The sequence below is a fragment of the Mustela putorius genome, unplaced genomic scaffold (genome assembly GCF_011764305.1).
Source record: "Mustela putorius furo isolate JIRA1106 unplaced genomic scaffold, ASM1176430v1.1 tig00003845_pilon_pilon_pilon, whole genome shotgun sequence".
NCBI lineage: Eukaryota > Metazoa > Chordata > Mammalia > Carnivora > Mustelidae > Mustela > Mustela putorius.
The window spans coordinates 20,310,446-20,329,911 of NW_025421998.1; the positions used below are offsets into that span (position 1 = coordinate 20,310,446).

General features: G+C 35.5%; 1 protein-coding gene across 10 annotated transcripts in view; it reads left to right on the top strand.

Annotated features, from left to right (window-relative positions):
* The window catches only part of ORC5 (origin recognition complex subunit 5), a 100,828-nt gene that overhangs the window by 58,267 nt on the left and 23,095 nt on the right, over nt 1–19,466 (top strand). For 2 of the 10 annotated variants that reach the window (XM_045089689.1, XM_013060392.2), the window contains exon 13: nt 19,166–19,225. The exons of the other annotated variants lie outside the window; for them this stretch is intronic. In XM_045089689.1, coding sequence (XP_044945624.1) covers nt 19,166–19,222 — 57 coding nt within the window. In that variant the 3' untranslated portion in view covers nt 19,223–19,225. The remainder of the gene's footprint in view (nt 1–19,165; nt 19,226–19,466) is intronic. 10 annotated transcript variants of the gene reach the window in all.

Genomic DNA, 19,466 nt, shown 5'->3' on the forward strand with positions numbered 1-19,466 from the left:
TATTTTTTCACCACACCCAGTGCTCCATGCAATCCATGCCCTCTATAATACCCACCACCTGGTACCCCAACCTCCCACCCCCCCGCCGCCACTTCAAACCCCTCAGATTGTTTTTCAGAGTCCATAGTCTCTCATGATTCACCTCCCCTTCCAATTTACCCCAACTCCCTTCTCCTAAAACCCCTTGTCCTCCATGATATTCGTTATGCTCCACAAATAAGTGAAACCATATGATAATTGAGTCTCTCTGCTTGACTTATTTCACTCAGCATAATGTGAGAGGTTTTTGAAGTAGATGCTTTGTCTCTAAGCTAGAAGGTGTTTTTGCTACACTTGTTAGGGCTGTTAACCTTTTATCCAACCAAAAACATATTTTTGGCATTTTTCTTCTAATATAGGTAGCTGTTCACTAAATTTCTATAATTTTCTGGTCTTTTTACGGTATAGAAGGGATTTTGTTAATATTATTTAACTTGAAACATTTAAAAAGAAAAAATTTAATATAATCTACTTTAATTCATACTTCAAATTCAGGGTTAGTATTTATCTTCTTTCCCAGGTTGGAATTAATTTTTTTTTCTTTGCTTAAGATTTCATTTAACAGATTCTTATTGAGGCCTGCTATTAGATAAAGAGTATGAATGTGAAGAGGGTGCTGCTCCTCCACTCAGGACTTCCGAGTCAGTCTGTGGCTTCCACTGCCCTTCTTTTGGTCTTGGTGCAGCTGCCAGCTTCTAGCTTGTACTAAGGTTAATGGCCTATGTGTGTATTTAGTGAGAGGACAGACATGCTGAATGAGGGAATTGATACTTAAATACTTAAAGGGAAAATTAATATTAAAATATCTAAGGTGAATAGATAAAAATAGAATTTTTCACTTCAGTAGTCCCTGTTCTTTGATAATATAGGTATTTGAATGTCTTCTTCCAAGTAAAATGAACAAACCTGTTTGTTGAATCTTTCCTTCTGACATTCCTTGAACTTAGTGTTTATGGAGCATGATTGTTTAATACCTGTGTCCTAACTAAGTTTTGCTAATACCCACTTAGATTTAGTTATAACTAAATTAGATTCTCTTAGTTCAGTCTGTTGGTATCAAACAATCTCAGTTAAGCCTTGAAACTTATCAAGTTATGGACAAATAATCGGTGTATTATATTTGGCTAAACTAAGTGGGTCTTAAAAAAAGTTACATTGGTGTATTTCAAATACTTTATGATTAAAAGTTGCCCTAGGGCTCCTGGGTGGCTCAGTTGTTAAGCGTCTATCTTTGGCTCAGATTAGGCACAGGTCCTGGGATCAAGCCTCCGTGTCTGGTTCTCTGCTCAGTGGGAAGTCTCCTTCTCCCTCTGTTTCTGCCTGCTGTTCCCCCTGCTTGTGCTCTCTCTTTCTCTGTCAAATAAATAAATAAAATATTTTTTTTAAAGTAAAAAAAAAAAAGTTACCCTATTGTGTCACTCTTTTACATACAGTATTTCAATCTACTTTAGCAAATTTTTAACCAAAGCTACTTTAACCAAATAAGCTGATTTTATAGACTTTACTTAAAAACCTGTTTACCTTAAAAATTTAGTTTATTGCATAATATTATAGTGGTTTGATTTATGTTTTTACAGAAAAAGTAATAACAGTTGTCAAATGCTAGTCACATAACATCAGAAATCATAGTTGATGAAATATTATCCCATGCATGTACTGATTAGGTGAGAATTTGAATCTTGTAAACATAAAGGGTGACTTCCTAAAATCTAGCTATAATATATTCATATGAAGTGACTTGAAGTATGGTAATTTTCTTTATATTAAGGTTGGCAAACAGCAGTTTTCCTGAAAACAAATTCCCTGCATACTAGAGTATTAGAAAATGTGAAAAGCTATTCTTTTGTGATTTCTTTATGCTTCATTTGGCATGTGCCAGCATTCCAATATTCTCTGTATTATCCAACTTAAATACTTGATGCTATTAAGGTAAATTATATAAATCACAGACGATATCTTGAATACTAACATTTTCTAATAACTTTACTATTTTTAACCATAACTGAGACTGTGGACCATTTCATTGCAAACATGGTAAAGGAGGCTTACTTAATGCCTACTTCACTGATGAATAGGTCGGCAGGGGTGTTGTTTGACAGAGGCAGACCCTTCCCTAGCAGTGAAGGGCCTGACTGCCATGGTGCTCAGTCTCCACTGGTGCAGTAAATTAGATTCTCAAATCCACTCCTACCCCTGATGTGGGTGTATTACTGTTCTGCCATCAGACACTCCATAGTTTGTGCCTATTCCCAGAGATTAAAAAAAAAAAAACTATTTGGGGATATTTCATATTTGAAAAGAGTAAAGTTACTTTAGTGGTAAGGAATCTAGTATTAGTTATTACCAACGATGAAAAATGGCATAGTATATTTTACTCTGTTGCCAGGGGTAAAGGTTGAATTTCTTGTCATCACTGGTAAAAGAACAGGGGTTACCCCTACTCAGCTCTTCCCTTGTCTTCCCTAAATCTGGGATGAAATTTCAACAGTGTAGCCACTTTGCCTTTCTGGATGTATTAACTTAGGATAGGCGTTTTTACTGAAATCTAAAAAAATGGAACCATTGCTTCAGGGTGACATATAAAATACTGCCTAAGGGATAAAAAAATATTGCATAAATTATGCTTTCAACTTCTGAGTAAAATAATACATTGGTACCTTATTTTTGTAGGCAATATTTCATAGCCACCTTTCTCAGACCTTAGTAGTGCTTCTAATAAATATTCCAAATATATACCCTTTGTTCACATTTTTGGGGGAAATGTATTCAACACCAATACATTTTTTTGACTTGGCAGATTTTTCTTTTTTTTGCTGAAAGCACTAAACATATCGGGGTGTGTGCTTGCATGAGTGTATTTAAGAAAACCTTTACTATTTTTATAATTTTTAAAAAAGATTTTATTTGTTTGACAGAGATCACAAGTAGGCAGAGAGGCAGGCAGAGAGAGAAGGGGAAGCAGGCTCCCCGCTGAACAAAGAGCCTAATGTGGGGCTCGATCCCGGGACCCTGAGATCATGACCTGAGCTGAAAGCAGAGGCTTAACCCACTGAGCCACCCGCGTGCCCTGTACTACTAATATAGTGACTATATATGCAAATGCATACCTTAGTTAGAGCTGTATGACTAGATCATTTTCATGAGGAAAGGAGTTTTAATAAGAATAGTTTAGGAGATAAATGAGCTGGAAAAATCTACGTTAAGGAAATGTGTGCTATACTTTAAAATACTTATAAAAAGATGGTTAGAAGAAATGTTGATGCTTAAGGAGATTTCCACTGAGAAATTGTCTTGATTTCTTGTCAGCTTGCAACTAATTGGAGTCCTTTGGAGGACATTCGCCTCACCTGCCCATACAAAGACAAATTTCATTTCTCATAGTGAAAAATTCGGGTTCTCAGTGCCAAGTCATCTGTAGCATTTAATTGCTCCCTCACCTTGGATACCTTAAATGTGATAGAGTTGAATTCTTAGAATCAAAAATAATCATGCCTTTTTAGAAATCAGAAAGGGAAATAAGTGTACACACAACTGTCTTATCTCGTCCCTTGGCTTCAGATGCTATGTGCCTGCTGATGTCTTTTTTTTTTTTTTTAAAGATTTTATTTATTTATTTGACAGACAGAGATCACAAGCAGGCAGAGAGGCAGGCAGAGAGAGAGAAGGGGAAGCAGGCTCCCCACTGAGCAGGGAGCCTGAAGTGGGGCTCGATCCCAGGACCCTGGGATCATGACCTGAGCCGAAGGCAGAGGCTTTAACCCACTGAGCCACCCAGGCGCTCCTGATGTCTTTTTAATCCTGTATTTCTAGCCATTATCCTCTCTAGTTCTGGACCGAAATTGCCAACTGAACAACATACCTGAACGTGCCACATCCATCCTACACTGATCTATCCAAACCAAAAATTAGTCCCTAAACCTTTTTACTGTTTTTCAGCCTTACCTGGATTTCAGAACTAATCATCTATTTATTCATCCTTTAACAAAGCACATGCTTTGTGGCATGCATGATATTAGGTGCTGGAAAAACAGAAATAATATAGGTTTTTTTTCAGTTCAATGGAGAAATCAACTCTGAACACTTTTGTTTCACTGTAGTCGGTCACCAAGTCCAGTCTGTTTTTCCTCCTAAGTACAAATGTCTCTTGGACTTATTCCTTTCTTCCCACCCACCCTGTATCACCTTAAATACGTAGCTTCATTATTTCTTAGACGAATGCACCAGCATTATGACTGGTATCCCTGTCACCGTGTACTTCTGAATTTATCTTCCAGTCGTCAGTATAAATCTTAAAAAATAAATTTGATCTTGTTTTTCTGCCTTCACTTTTTAAAATGAGCTGTATTATCTGTAATATCAATTCTCCATTCCATAGCATTACATTTTCCTGTAACATTCTTCTGCCACTTTCTTTATTCACCCTCTGTACCACTCACAATCAACTGTCTGGTCTCTGAAAACCCACCAGTTTTTCTTTTGTATTGTTATATGTACTGTCTCCCTACCACTGTTGAGCTCTCTTTTATGCTTCATGCTCTACACCCCCAAATGCCATTTTTCAATGACTCCACATTTTGCCTTCCTCCCTGTGACTCATTCTCTTCTCTATAATCAGATAGTTGAGTCTGTACATATCACTAGCATCCATCCCTCTCATATTGTGTCATGACCATTTTATTATGTGTTTTTCTTCTTTGACATGTTGAATTCTTTGACGCCACAAAAACCCTTGTCTTTTCATTTTTGTGTCTCTCACACAGCGCCTTCAACATGAGATTCACTCATTGAATGAATGGTTTCCCATTCTCCTCAGCTTGCAGTTATGGTCTTCTAGATATGAATGATTTGCAGTCATTTGTGTGCTAAGTTCCAGAGAGGAAATCAAAAGAGGCGCTCTCTTTAGTTCTCTATTGTAAAAACATATATGCCAGTTTTTGTTTATCTGTCTATATGTGAAGACTAATAGTCTACTCCCCACTTTTTTTTTGGAAATAATTCCAAAGGTGAATTCCCAGAGGTGATGATTTTAAGTTGAGCGTCTTTGACAGCATTTGCCTATCCCTTCTATTGCCACACTCATCAGTTCTACTTTGTGTGTGTGTAACTGTCAGTTGAACTCTCTTGGTGTCCGCCACGTGTTCATGAACGATCACGTCATCTGAAATCAAATCAAATGTGGTGCTTGTTGGGTTGTATGAACCTCATGCATTAACATATCATGTGTTAAGTTCTTTTATTTAAATAATTTAATAGGTTTCAGGTTGTAAATCTCCTCCAGGACAAACAGGACAGGGTATTTCACAAATCAATTGACATAGATACCAACCTATGAAAGTATAAAAATAATGAGCATGTTAAAAATTAATTACAGTTGTAAATTGATTTCCTTTTGTTGGCAGAAAGAACATAGTTTATTAGCCCAGGAGCAGGTTCACACTGTTTTAACATCAAGCACTTCCAGCTGAAGCTTGTTAGTGACTGCCTCTCAGATTAAGAAAAAAAAAATCCTCACTGTGGTACATGAACTCCTCTTGTTAAGACATAAATAATCAGCTCATCCCCTACATAGATGAGAACAAAGAACGTAATAGTACACAGAGCAAAGATTAACTAAGTAAATACTGCACAAGCCCATTTAACATGTAAATTAGAAAATACCCAAGTATGAGGAAGTTTTCACTTGTACTTTTTCTTTGTGAATGCCTCCCTCATGACCAAGAAGCTAGTCAGAGGGAAAAAATAGATACTTTGGCATGTGACTTTAGGCAGATTGATTATTTTAAGATAAAGTAAAATAAAATTATTTAATTATGGTCAATATTGCTGGCAGCACATGAAAGCTAGGGAAATACTGTTTCTTTGAAAGCAGAATGCTTCAGATTTTTAGGCGTTTTATTTTTAAACCAAGGACTAAAAACCAGAAATCTTATTTTGAGGAAAAACATCAATGGCAGCATATGACTCAAGCTTAACACTAATATTAAATGGTTCCCATAACTCTTTTCCCCATTTCTCAACCTTTGTCCGTATCTTCGGCTAGATCCTGACTTCTTCTAGTACAGCTTTTTTTTTTTTTTTTTTTTAAACTTGATTCTGTATTTCCTGGCACCAAATCTAAATCCTGACTTGGAAAAAGAAAATCCACTCCCTGGGCTACTTTCATATTCATTTGAATTTGAGCTTGACACAACAGACAAGAAAAGCAGCTGTGGAAAATGGTTAAAATCTGAAAATTACTGACAAAAGAGGGGGGTGATAATTTCCCTATGAAAATTTAAACTTACTTAAATAATTAAAATGACACCTCTTGAGAATGATGTCCGTGCTTCAGGAAAGATGTTTTCATTGCTTTTGCCTTTAAAAATTTTAATGTTTATCCTAACTTAATGTTTTCAACTGTAAATGGTCTTAAATCCACAAATGTCTGAGAAATTTTGTTTTGTAATACCATTTTTAGTGTTACGTAATTTTAGATTTTAAGAAATCATGCTTTTCCCCACCTTAAATTGTCTTTTACAAATCTAACCTTAAAAACTAATTTGGGGGCGCCTGGATGGCTCAGTGGGTTAAAGCCTCTGCCTTCGGCTCCGGTCGTGATTTCCAGGGTCCTGCAACGGGCTACTCTACTCAGGGGAGAGCCTGCCTCCCCCCTCTCTCTGCCTGCCTCTCTGCCTACTTGTGATCTCTGTCTGTCAAATAAATAAATAAAATCTTTAAAAAGAAAACTAATTTTACGTCTAATATGCAGTCTGATTTATGAAAAGTTAACATTTCATTAGATTAGTAAATTCCACTTTAATATTTCACTTTGGTGACATCACACCCCTCACATCTGATAATTTTGTTGACAGGGTTGTTGATTATTCTTAATGCTATTACCTGTATCCTGGGTCAGGACATTTGGCTGTGTGGAGATATTTTATCCTTTTTGTTACAGTTTCATTAAGGTCTTTGTTTTGTCTGTAGTGTCTCTGCTGCTGGGTTTCTAACCTCCAGCACACTCACAGAACCCCCTTTCTGTGTGTAATGCTTCCAGAGTTGTCGTTTTACTCCTTCTATAAAGCTTTCCCTAGTCTGTCCCAACAAAGTTATCACTTCCTGTATTCTGCAGCTCCCTTTTGGTGTAGTGTAAGGAATATCAGCTTTGGATTTAGATGGTATTCAGATTCAGTGCTGCTCTTACAACTGTTAACTCAGTGACCTTAGACATTTACTAACCTCTTTGAAGGTGTTGCTTCATCTGGAAAAAGAGGTTTATGTATAGTACCTAATTCATGGTGGGGTTCTTGTGAGGACTGAAGAAATTAAAATACCTATCACAGTGTCTATAAGTTAGTGGTCTAGATCTGTCAATGTCTGTATCTGATTTGTAGCTTGGACTCAAGAATAAGTTCCAGTCCCCATATCACTGTTACCCATGATCTCTAATATTAGCCAGTCCTATAACTCTCCCCACCCTACCTCCCCCACCTCTGCTAGATCCTGAAGGAGGGAAGGAATGCCAGCTTACATATATAGCATTCTCAGGAATTTTGAGGAATACTGGAAGACAAGATAAAAACACTGACTGGGGTCTTCAGTACAGTAGTTAATAGCTTTGGCAGACCACCTTCTAATATTCATCAGTAGTCAAAGGGAGGCATTATTATTGGCTAAGCACTTTTAATATGTTAAACATTCTAAGATTAAGTGCTTAATTTAAAATTATTACAACTCAGAAATTTTTTTGGTAAACCTCTAACATGGTCTGCACGTTGTATGTATTCTTTTTCACGGGGACTTTTGGATTAAATAATTTTGCAGCATCTGCTGAAGTGCCTCAACATATTTGTTTGGGGTGAATGACCAGGGACTGATAATGCCATTCATCCTTTTATGATGTCTGTTTTCTCATCCGTAAAATGAGGCATTGATCTCCAAGGTTTTCAGTCCTGGACTAGCTCAGAATTTTATCTTGTAGTCATTTTTGTATTGAAGCATTTGGTTTTTATAGCCCACACACAAACAGAAAACTTTCACAGTTTTAAGAAATAGAAATAAAAGGTAAATTTTGGGAAAATGTGGAATACTCAGGCTGGGATTTATATAATAATAGTTTTGCTATAATCATATGTTCTAGAGGAAATAAGTTGTACAAGTCACAGGTTTGTAACAACTTTGTGAGACCGTTATGGGCTCAGAGCATGAAACCAGCAGCTACAAATCCTATGCTGCTGAGCCACAAGTCATAACTAACCATCTGGCTTTCAGTAAGAAAAATCTGTAATCTGTATGCTTTTTAAAATCTATATAGCCTCACCACAGTAACACATCAATATTGAAATAATTAACATTTCTGATTTGTCTATTTTAAGCAATATTTTTTCGAGTAATTTCTTAAATCCCTATAAATATGAGTCAAAAAGTGTTTATAATTTCTACAAGTAGGTATTTGTAACTTCATAGATACTTAAACGTTTTGAGAGAGTATTTATTCTGGCAGTTTGTAAGGTCTTTCTCAAAACCCTCTGTATTTTGTGTATTTTATCAATGTATGTATGTATATACATTTTTATTGGGGTATAATTGACATACAACATTATCTTAGTCTGAGGTGTATAACACAAGGAATCAAGATTTGCATATACTATGAAATGATCACCATAGTAAGTCTAGATAACATTTTTCACCATATGTCATTAAAATTTTTTGTGTGTATTTATTTTATTGGATCTTGTGTGTCTATTTTTTAAATAAACATTTTTGTGGGAGGTAATTATAGATTCATGTTCATTTTTAAGAAATAATATGGGCTCTTCCTATATGCTCTTTATTCCGTTTCCCCCAAAGGTTACATCTTATAAAATTGTAGTGTCAAAAACAGGAGTTTGACATTCATTCAATCCACTGCTCTTACTCAGATTTCCCACTTTTACATATATTTATTTATATGTATGTCTGTGCCTAATTGGTTAGTGAAATTTTATCCCATGTGTAGGTTTGTACAGTCAAGATACAGACCAGTGACATCACTACGATTTTTTTTATAACCATACCTACCTCCTTTCTACTCCTTCTGTCAATCCTTGGCAACAACCAATCTCCATCTCTAGAGTTTTGTCAGTTCAAGAATTTTTATAGGGCCACCCGGGTGGCTCAGTCAGTTAAGCGTCTACCTTCGGCCCAGGTCATGATTCCAGGGTCCCGGGTTAAGCCCTGAATTAGGCTCCCAGCTCAGTGGGGAGTCTGCCTCTCCCTCTCCCTCTATTGCTCCCCCTGCTTGTACTCTCTCTGCCAAATAAAAATATAAAATCTTAAAAAAAAAAAAAGAACTTTTATAATAGAATTATTTAGTATGTAATATTTTGAGATTGGCTTTTTCCACTCAGCAAATTAACTCCTTTGAGATTCATCCAAATTGTTATAGTTCATTATTTTTCTTATTGCTGGGTTATATTCTGTGATATGGATGTACCACAGTTTGTTTAAACATTTACTCCTTGAACGACATCTAGGCTCCCCATTCTTTGTTTTGTTTTATATAGTTTTGTTTTTGACTGTTAGAAATAAAGCTGTGTGAGCATTCATGTATAGGTTTTTGTGTGAACATGCAGTTTGCTGGGATAAATGCCTGATGGTGTAATTGCTAGGTGGTAATTGTATATTTGTTTTATAAGTGACGTCAGTGTTCCTTTGCTTTCCAACTTTCTTTCCTTTTCTTTGTTTTTTAGATTCATCCATTTATTTGGCTTTTTTTTTTAATCCATTTTTTTCTTCTCTCTCTTTTTTTTTTTTTTTTTTTTAGTTTTAGAAGTAGAATTTAGTGATTCATCAGTTGCATATAATGTCCAGTGCTCGTTACATCAAATGTCCTCCTTAATGCCTATCACCCAGTTATCCCATACCGCTTCTTCCTCGCCTCCAGCAACCCTCAGTTTGTTTCCTGGTATTCTGATTTTTTATGGTTTGCCTCCCTCTCAATTTTCTTTTCTTTTCTTTCTTTCTTTTTTTTTTTTTAAGATTTTATTTATTTATTTGTCAGAGAGAGAGCGCGCAAGCAGGCAGAGTGGCAGGCAGAGGCAGAGGGAGAAGCAGGCTCCTCGCCAAGCAAGGATCCGATGTGGGACTCGATCCCAGGACCCTGGAATCCTGACCTGAGCTGAAGGCAGATGCTTACTCAACTGAGCCACCCAGATATCCCTCAATTTTCATCTTATTCTTTCTTCTATTTCCCTTTGTTCATCTGTTTTTTTTCTTAAATTCCACATATGAGTGAAATCATGTGGTATTTGTCTTCTCTGACTGACTTATTTCACTTGGTGTAATACCTTCTGGTTCCATCCATATTGTTGCTAATGGTAAGATCTCATTCTTTTTGGTGGCTGAATAATATTCCATGACATATATGTATATATGTATTACATACACACACACAAACACACACATATACATACATCCCCCATGTCTTCTTTACCAATTCATCTGTCATTGGATATCTGGGCTCTTTCCATAGTTGGGCTATTGTGGACATTGCTGCTATAAACATTGGGGTACATGTGCCCCTTCAGATTACTATGTAAGTATCCTTTAGATAAATACCTAGTAGTGCCAATTGCTGTGTCATAGGGTGGCTCTATTTTTTAACTTTCTAAGGAACCTCCATAATATTTTCCAGAGTGGCTGCACCAGTTTGCATTCCCACCAACAGTGTAAGAGGGTTCTCCTTTCTCTGCATCCTCGCCAACATCTGTTGTATACTGAGCTGTTAATTTTAGCCATTCTGACCGGTATGAGCTGGTATCTTGTGTTTTTGATACTTTTTTGAGTATCAGGTGGTGGTATAGTTTTTAATCAGATGTGATTTAGAAAATTCATGGGGGAGATAGCCTATTTGATTTATCCGTATTTCTGCTCTTTCCACTCTTCTGTCTTATTTCCTGGCATTCAGGGTTCCTTCTAACATTTTCCTTTTTGTTCGAAGAAAAATTCCTTTGATTGTACTTTGAGGGTAGGTCTGCTAAGTACAGATTCTTTAGTTTTCCTTTGAGAATGTCTTTATTTCCACTTTATTCAGGAAGGACAGTGTTTTGAGATATTGAACTCACAATTGCCAGTTTTGTGGGGGGCAGGATTTGTGTTCAGTCCAGGGAGGAATAAGCCTACATGGGTAGCTTTCTGCTCTGTATTGGGAATTAGGGAATGCTCAGCTTGGATCACTTTGTGCTGCTGGGTGGAGAATCACAGGACCCCCTGCTTTTTATATTGTTCCTCTAGTCCTTGGTCCCTAAGTAGTCTGCCTTCCTGAGTCCTCCTTTGGTTGCTTCTTAGGTTATTTCCCGGGTATGTAGTTGTCTAAGGAAGAACAGTAAATATGAATCTGTGACATATTGTCTGGACCAGAAGTTCTCCTATTTTTTATATTTTCTTTCTAACATTACTTTCTATGCTCTTTGTTAGTATTTGTTTATACAGTATATTCAAGGGTAATTCAAAGTTCAGTTGCATGAGAAACCTTCTGTAAATTAGTGCTAACATTCTTTTCAGAATATTCAAAGACATTTTACCATTATTATTTAGGGAGTTTACTCCCAGTCAAGATTAAATCCCTTCAAGACATTAATTTTAGGGCGCCTGGGTGGCTCAGTGGGTTAAAGCCTCTGCCTCGGCTCAGGTCATGATCTCAGGGTCGTGGGATCGAGCCCCGCATAGGACTCTCTGCTCAGCAGGGAGCCTGCTTCCCTTCCTCTCTCTCTGCCTGCTTGTGATCTCTGTCTGTCAAATAAATAAATAAAATCTTTTTAAAAAGACATTAATTTTATTGATTGCAGTATATTCCAGTTTATTCTTCTTTGCTAGAAACAGAGTCTTACCCAGAATCAGATCTTGCATTTGGGGCCTTACCAATGGGAACGACTCTAACAACAGTATTGGTTGCTGTGGCAGATGGGAAAGACTGTCATCCACCTCTACCTTATGCATGCACATGGACACACACACAACTGGGACACTATATATAATGAATCTGGTCCCAAGTACCTTCACCATCTAGAGACTTCTGCCATATTCCCACTGATCATATCAAACTATTTAGGTATTAATGCCAGCCTGGAGATACAATTCCATTATGTTATCATGAACATTTTAAGTTGGGCAAAGAAGTAAATTAGTAGATCCACAGTACTTAGAGCAACTCAGGAGGTGCTGTAAAAAGTTTCATGAATATGCAATTAGAAATAATCAAATGATTTTTATGAATTGGCTAATGGAGAGGAATATAGATACTCTTTTTTAGGTTTTAAAATTTTTATTTTTTAAAAGTTAACATGAAGGGTGCCTGGGTGGCTCAGTGTGTTAAGCCTCTGTTTTCGGCTTGGTTCATGATCTTGCAGTCCTGGGATAGAGCAGGGAGCCTGCTTCCTCCTCTCTCTCTCTCCCTGCCTCTCTGCCTACTTGTCATCTCTGTCTGTCAAATAAATAAATAAAATATTTTTTTTAAAAATTTAAAAAATGAAAGTTAACATGTAAACGGAAACTGAAAAACACAAGAAACGAAGAACAAAGTTACCCCTAATCACAGTTTATAGTTTGACTTCTAGGTCCGATGTGTGTATCTACAAGTAAGCATTTTAATGTAGTTAAGATAATGCTTTTTTACACACCATGAATATTTACCATTTCAGCGTCCTCAAACTATGAGTATTTTGATAACCAAGAATACATTACACCATTTCCATCTGAAAGAAAAAAAAAATGTAATCCTGCTTTTCCTGGCAACAAAAATTTCCTAAAAGACAAAATGGCAACCCTCTAGATAAAGATACTGGCAGAGGTACAATTAAAATACTGTATTCCCTTAATGTTCAATTGAAACTGAGACATAAAGTAACAAGAGTACACAATGTATGATGCTTCTAAAAGAATTCATTATCCAATCTGTACTCTTCAGATGATTAGCAAGGAGCTATGTTTGCATTGACTCACTTAATGTATTCCTACAGTACAGCCAGAGAGAGACACACATTAACAGTTATCATTACAATGTAAATATGAACACATCCGCACACATCTCTCCTTCTACGCTTTCTTCTGCCTCTCTGCTGTCATCTTAATAAGTCCTGACATTTCTCAGAGACAGCTTAACAATTCCATGCCCCGGATGCTTCTTTCCTATCAGTAACAAAAAGAAACTTATAAATTGATTAATTCACTAGCTGTACATTTTATCATACATTGTCACCTCAGGACATCCAAAAAGCTTAGATGTTGCAAAAAAATGAACCTTGTGCACAACAAACAGAGGTACTTCATAAGAACGCATACACAGACCTATGGTTATAACCCAAAATCATCTTCTTGATGTGGAGATGCTAACAAAAAGCCCTTCCCTTCACCCCTCTTCTGCCCCCTCTGCCATTTTAATGACTAAGTATAGAACTCTATCTAGCTCTAAGAGAGCAGTCCTCTGAGATAGATAGATATTCATGAACTTATACATGTATAGAAATAATTTTCCAAAAGTTTCATGTATTTTCTTCTTAAGTTAATATGTTTGAGATTCAAAGTGTTCATGCCATAAGTTAATCTTTGTACATGATTCTTTTTTCAGTTTTATTCTAGCAATATTTTAATAAACTGGCAGAGTACTTTTAAATTGGTACATTTGTACATTGCTTTGTGTAGTATTCTCTTAAACTCTGTGTATTTTTGTTCATATGGTAAAGTCAAGGAATAAAAAAGTCTCTGAAATTAGTCACTTTTAATTTGAAATATCACATCCTAATTTAATTGCTTCATTTGGTTTTAGATTTTTTTGTGTGTGTATTAGCTCTTTGTAAATCATACTCTCCCCCCTCATTGAACAGTCATCTTAATGTTTAATAATTTATAATTATAAATAATTAATAATTTTTGACTGCTGTATCTTAAAGTGATACTCTATCCTTCACACAGTTTACACGATTATCCATGGAATTCTTCTAGTGACTCAGGGATTATTTAGTTCAACTTACTGCCTTTGGAATTTTGTTGCAACTAATGTGATAAAGTAGTAAAAGTAAGCTATCCAAAAATATTCTTTAAACTCTAACTTAACTAAAGACAGATTTTTGTGTTTCTTTATGAAAAAATATATAAGAATAATTTAGCATGCAATTCAAGTAAAGGATTAAATATATGAGAATATTGGAATTGCAGGAAAGTAGAAGTTATAAGAAATATTACAAGGAAGTGCCACTGGCAGAGTAAAAAGGTAATTAATGTTTTCTTCTATTGTAAAAGGAAACTGCTAAAGAAACCTGCATTTAATAGTAAGGAAGATTACTGTGTGAGTTTCAAATGACTACTACTAACCTACTTTAGCAAATGAATACCTTACAGAAAAATAGAGAAGATTGAAGTTAATGTATGCATTTTGCTGTAGGAAACTGTGTTAATTCTTTTCTATATAACCTTCTTAAAATTTCAGGCCTACTTTCTGTCATGATTCCTACCTGCTTCCAAAATAGGAAGGATAACGAGTTTGTCTTGATGTTCAGTGATGTGTACTCTTCCCCCAAAGACCCGTGTTATTCCTTGGCTGCCAGTCTTGCTCTTTGTCTCGTTCCTTCATAGTAAAGATCTCAAGCAACTCATCTTGTAAGAGAGATGAGCACTGGGCAGGCATGTTGTCATTATTAAATGAACCTTTCTTTCAGTCTCTTTTAAAATTGTTTTATCTATGTTGATATACCTTCCTTTTTCCTTTTAGTTAGTATTTGATGTATCTCGTTCTGTCCTTTGACTTTTAACTTTCTCATATTCTTCTGCTTTAGAGGTATCTCTTCTGAACAGTATAAATTTGGATTTTTTTTTTCAGGCAATCTTTGTTTTTCATTTTAAGCAATTAGTTTACTTTTAATATAATTACTAATATAATTTTGTTTTTGTCTGTTATTTTATACTTTCTATTTTTGTTTCTTTCTTTTGGGTTGATTATTTTTATAATTCAGTTTTTCCTCTTTACTAATTTAGAAGTACGTACTCTTGTTTTTCTCCTCTTAGTTGTTACTTTAAAAATTATAACAGTCGTGCTTATCAAAGTCAAAATTTAGTAAGTACTATTATTTTCTCAGATACCATAGAACTTTAGAACATTTTAACTTGATATTCTGTACTCCCAATCTATATATTACTGGTATTGTACACTTTAATCTTATTTTTAAACCCATAATACATTATTGTTATCATTTCTGCAGGCACATTCGTTTCAATTACCATTGTTTTTTCCACCCTCTTCATTCTTCATTCCTTCTTGCATTTCGCCTTTTAATGGGATGACTCCCCTTCACCTAGAGGTGCATTTTAGGAATTTCCTTGAGTATGTATCTCTTGGTAGCAAACCTTTGATTGGTCTTAGTTTGGACATGCATTTAATCATCCTCAGTGTTAAAATATTAGTTTTTTCTGGGTATACAGTTCTGAGTTAACAGTGACTTTTTTTTTTCCAGTAAACTGAAAGCAATCTTTTCATGATTTTATGGCTTTCATTGTTCTTCAGGTATCTATAGGTCCAGCTGCCACTTGTTGGAAAGTAATGTGTTTTCTTCTCTAGCTACTTTTAAGAACTCCTCTTACCTTGTAGGCTGCACTTTTTCACTATGATGTGTTTAGGTGTGGATTTCTTTTGATTCCTCTTTCTCTGGATTTATTTAGCTCTTTAATTCTGTGCTTTGGTGTTTTTCATCTCCTCAAATGAATTTCCTGTCTGTTATCTCTTCAGATATTGCTTTTGCTCCCTTTTGTCCATCTCTGTTTTCCTTCTATATCTTTGATTATAAATATGTTCAATTATCTCTTTTATATTTTCCCTCTTTGTATCTGTGTACTCTGCATTTTGGTTAATTTCTTCAGAACTGTTCTCATGTTCCCAAACTGCCATATAATTCTTAATTTGTTATATTTTTAATAGATATTTTTAACCTGCAGATAGTTTTAGGTTTTACTTTGTTTCTAAATAAGTCAAGTATGGTATCTTAGAAAGCTATATGAAATTCAGTGTTTTCAAATAAAATAATATAGTTTTAAATAAATTAATGAACTATTAGAAAAACTCATTAAATTTGAAATTGAGGGGTGCCTGGGTGGCTCAGTCATTAAGCCTCTTCCTTCAGCTCTGGTTTTGATCTCAGGGTCCTGGTATCGTTCCCCCACATCGGGCTCTCTGCTTGGCGGGAAACCTGCTTCTTTCTCTCCCACTGTCCCTGCTTGTGTTCCATCTCTTGCTGTGTCTCTCTCTGTCAAATAAAATCTTTTTTAAAAAATGAAAAATAAAAATAAAATTTGAAATTGAAAAATAATGCTAATAGGTAGTAATAATATAAATAATACCTCAAATTACTAAATACTGTGTTCTAGGCACTGTGCTGAGTGCTTTATAGAGGACATCATTTGATGGGCATATCACTATTTCACACGTTTTTAACAACCAGTTTGATTTTAACCATTTTTGTTTCATTGAACGTTAACTCCTACACTAGATAAATGGAAGCTCTTATTTTTTATAAAAATGTAGAGTAACTTGAAAAAATTTTTTTACCATCCGTTAACTTCATTTATATATACATATAAAATGTTACTAAGGAAAGCATTTACTAGCTTATGAAATCATTTTTGCCTTGAGTCATTTTTACTTTCCTTATATCTTCATAGGATGAGGTAAGAGTACTAACTGTAGAAATAATGTCACTTAGGAAATAGCAATAATGTGTGCCAGCTGTAGGCTACTTTGGATTCTCTCTGATTTTGTATCACCTGAATTCTCATTTCTATCATTTCATTTTCCTCTTTGAGTTTCTAATGAAAATGGGAAGGAATTTATGGGATTAAAATGATTTAATTACCTCTTTGACTCTTCATTTTACTGCCTATCTAATTCAAAATCAATCAAGAAAAGGTCTTTCACTTTTCGCCTATTAATACCTGTTCTTGAATTTCAAAAATTAAAGTTAAAGGTAATGATTAAAAAATGTTCTTTTTACATCCCTGTTGTAATACATATCGATTTTGGTATTTGTGAACACCATTTTATTATTTGGGGGCAAACCCTAGGAAAGAACGGGTATACTGTTTGTAATTTTATGGACTGGAAGATATTTAGCATATATGCCAAAATGGTTGATCCATACTAAGAGTCCAGTAAATATTTGTCTAGTGAATTTTAAAATGTTATATATAGTAGGTCATTATAAAACAGATACTACTCATTTTTAGCTTAATTTCAGAAAAGATCTGTGATTAGTTTCTAGTAAAAGTCTAGATGTTACTTTCTTAATGTGAATAATAGCACAGGCCCTGTGATGCCTGAGGCAAATCTCTTCTTTTTTTTTTTTAATTTATTTTTTATTTTCAGCATAGCAGTATTCATTATTTTTTCATCACACCCAGTGCACCATGCAATCCGTGCCCTCTATAATACCCACCAGCTGGTACCCCAACCTCCCACCTCCCCGCCACTTCAAACCCCTCAGATTGTTTTTCAGAGTCCATAGTCTCTCATGATTCCCCTCCCCTTCCAATTTCCCCCAACTCCCTCTCTTCTCTATCTCCCCATGTCCTCCATGCTATTTGTTATGCTCCACAAATAAGTGAAACCATATGATGATTGACTCTTTCTGCTTGACTTATTTCACTCAGCATAATCTCTTCCAGTCCCGTCCATGTTGCTACAAAAGTTGGGTATTCGTCCTTTCTGATGGAGGCATAATACTCCATAGTGTATATGGACCACATTTCCTTATCCATTCGTCTGTTGAAGGGCATCTTGGTTTTTTCCGTAGTTTGGTGACCATGGCCATTGCTGCTATAAACATTGGGGTACAGATAGCCCTTCTTTTCACGACATTTGTATCTTTGGGGTAAATACCCAGGAGTGCAATTGCAGGGTCATAGACGCAAATCTCTTCTGAAAGTGTGGCCTAAGAAGCCAGGCAGATACTAAACAGACGTGTTTCTAGGGGTGAGGTCAGTGAGTCCAGTTAAAGTTTAAAAATGATGATGGTATAAAGAAGCACTTAATTCTGCCCTGCATATTGAGAGGAGTTTCAGTTATTCATTTCACTTCATTATCTGATGCTCCATTCTTGTAGTGGATATGATATTCCATCATAGAAGATGGAATAAAGTTTGAGTCTTTTCTTATGACCACCCTTTAACAAAGACTCTCTTAAGATGTAAATAGAAATTTGTTGAGAAACAATAAAATTGCCTTCTAACGATTTTTATCCCCATAGAAAATCTATGATGACTAAGTTTCTAGATAGGTAGCAGTGTTACTAGTTCGTTAATTTTGGTCATTTTTTAAACTTTTCCTATCACTTAAAATAATTTATATAATTATTTGAATAAAGGAGTTGATTTCCCTTTAGATACAGTTTATGTTTATGGACTTCAGTCAAACACACTAATATCACATCTAGAACTTAATGTTATCTCCAAGTCCTAAAAACAAGTTTAAAATTTTCATGTTACACTTTGGAAGATTAAAAGTGAGAGACAGCTCAGTGAGCCTACGGGGCAGCAGTGGTAAGGTGTGGTGTAGCCTGCAGAGTCAGGACTCTCTAGAGCTGTTGTTTAGGAACTGGCCGTTCATTAGCTTTTAGCTTTTAGGTTTTTCGTAGGTTTTGGTTTTGTAGATTTTCCTAGAGGTGGTCAGTATCTCAGGAATATGATGGGAATTAATTATACTGTTCAAATCTCAGGAGAAAAATGTGTAAGCCAGAATGCCAGTTCTTTGATAAATATTGTTAAGGAAACTAGATATTGAAAAAATTATTAAACAGATAGGATATTTAAATTTACTGATCAGCTCAATAAACTCAGAATTAAAGTACTGATTTCGGGCGCCTGGGTGGCTCAGTGGGTTAAGCCGCTGCCTTCGGCTCAGGTCATGATCTCAGGGTCCTGGGATCGAGTCCCGCATCGGGCTCTCTGCTCAGCAGGGAGCCTGCTTCCCTCTCTCTCTCTCTGCCTGCCTCTCTGCCTACTTGTGATCTCTGTCTGTCAAATAAATAAATAAAATCTTTAAAAAAAAAAAAAAAAAAATAAAGTACTGATTTCTTTTTTTTTATTTTAAAATTTTTTATTTTTTATAAACATATATTTTTATCCCCAGGGGTACAGTTCCGTGAATCACCAGGCCCACACACCCCACAAAGTACTGATTTCTTAATAGGTATGATTTAATGAGCAATTCCTCTGTGCCAGGCATTGCAATAGTACCTTGACTTTCTGCTCATTTTTTGTTATCTCATAAATAGAACATACTGCATGGTTGGATTTTTATTATTCTTCTGATTTTTAGTTTTGAAAATTGAGGCTCAGTTTGTTGAAGTGATTAATCAGAACTGAAGGAAGAAGATAGGTCTTTTTAATTTTGAATGTTCCTTATTTCTTGTCTGAAATGAGAAGATTAA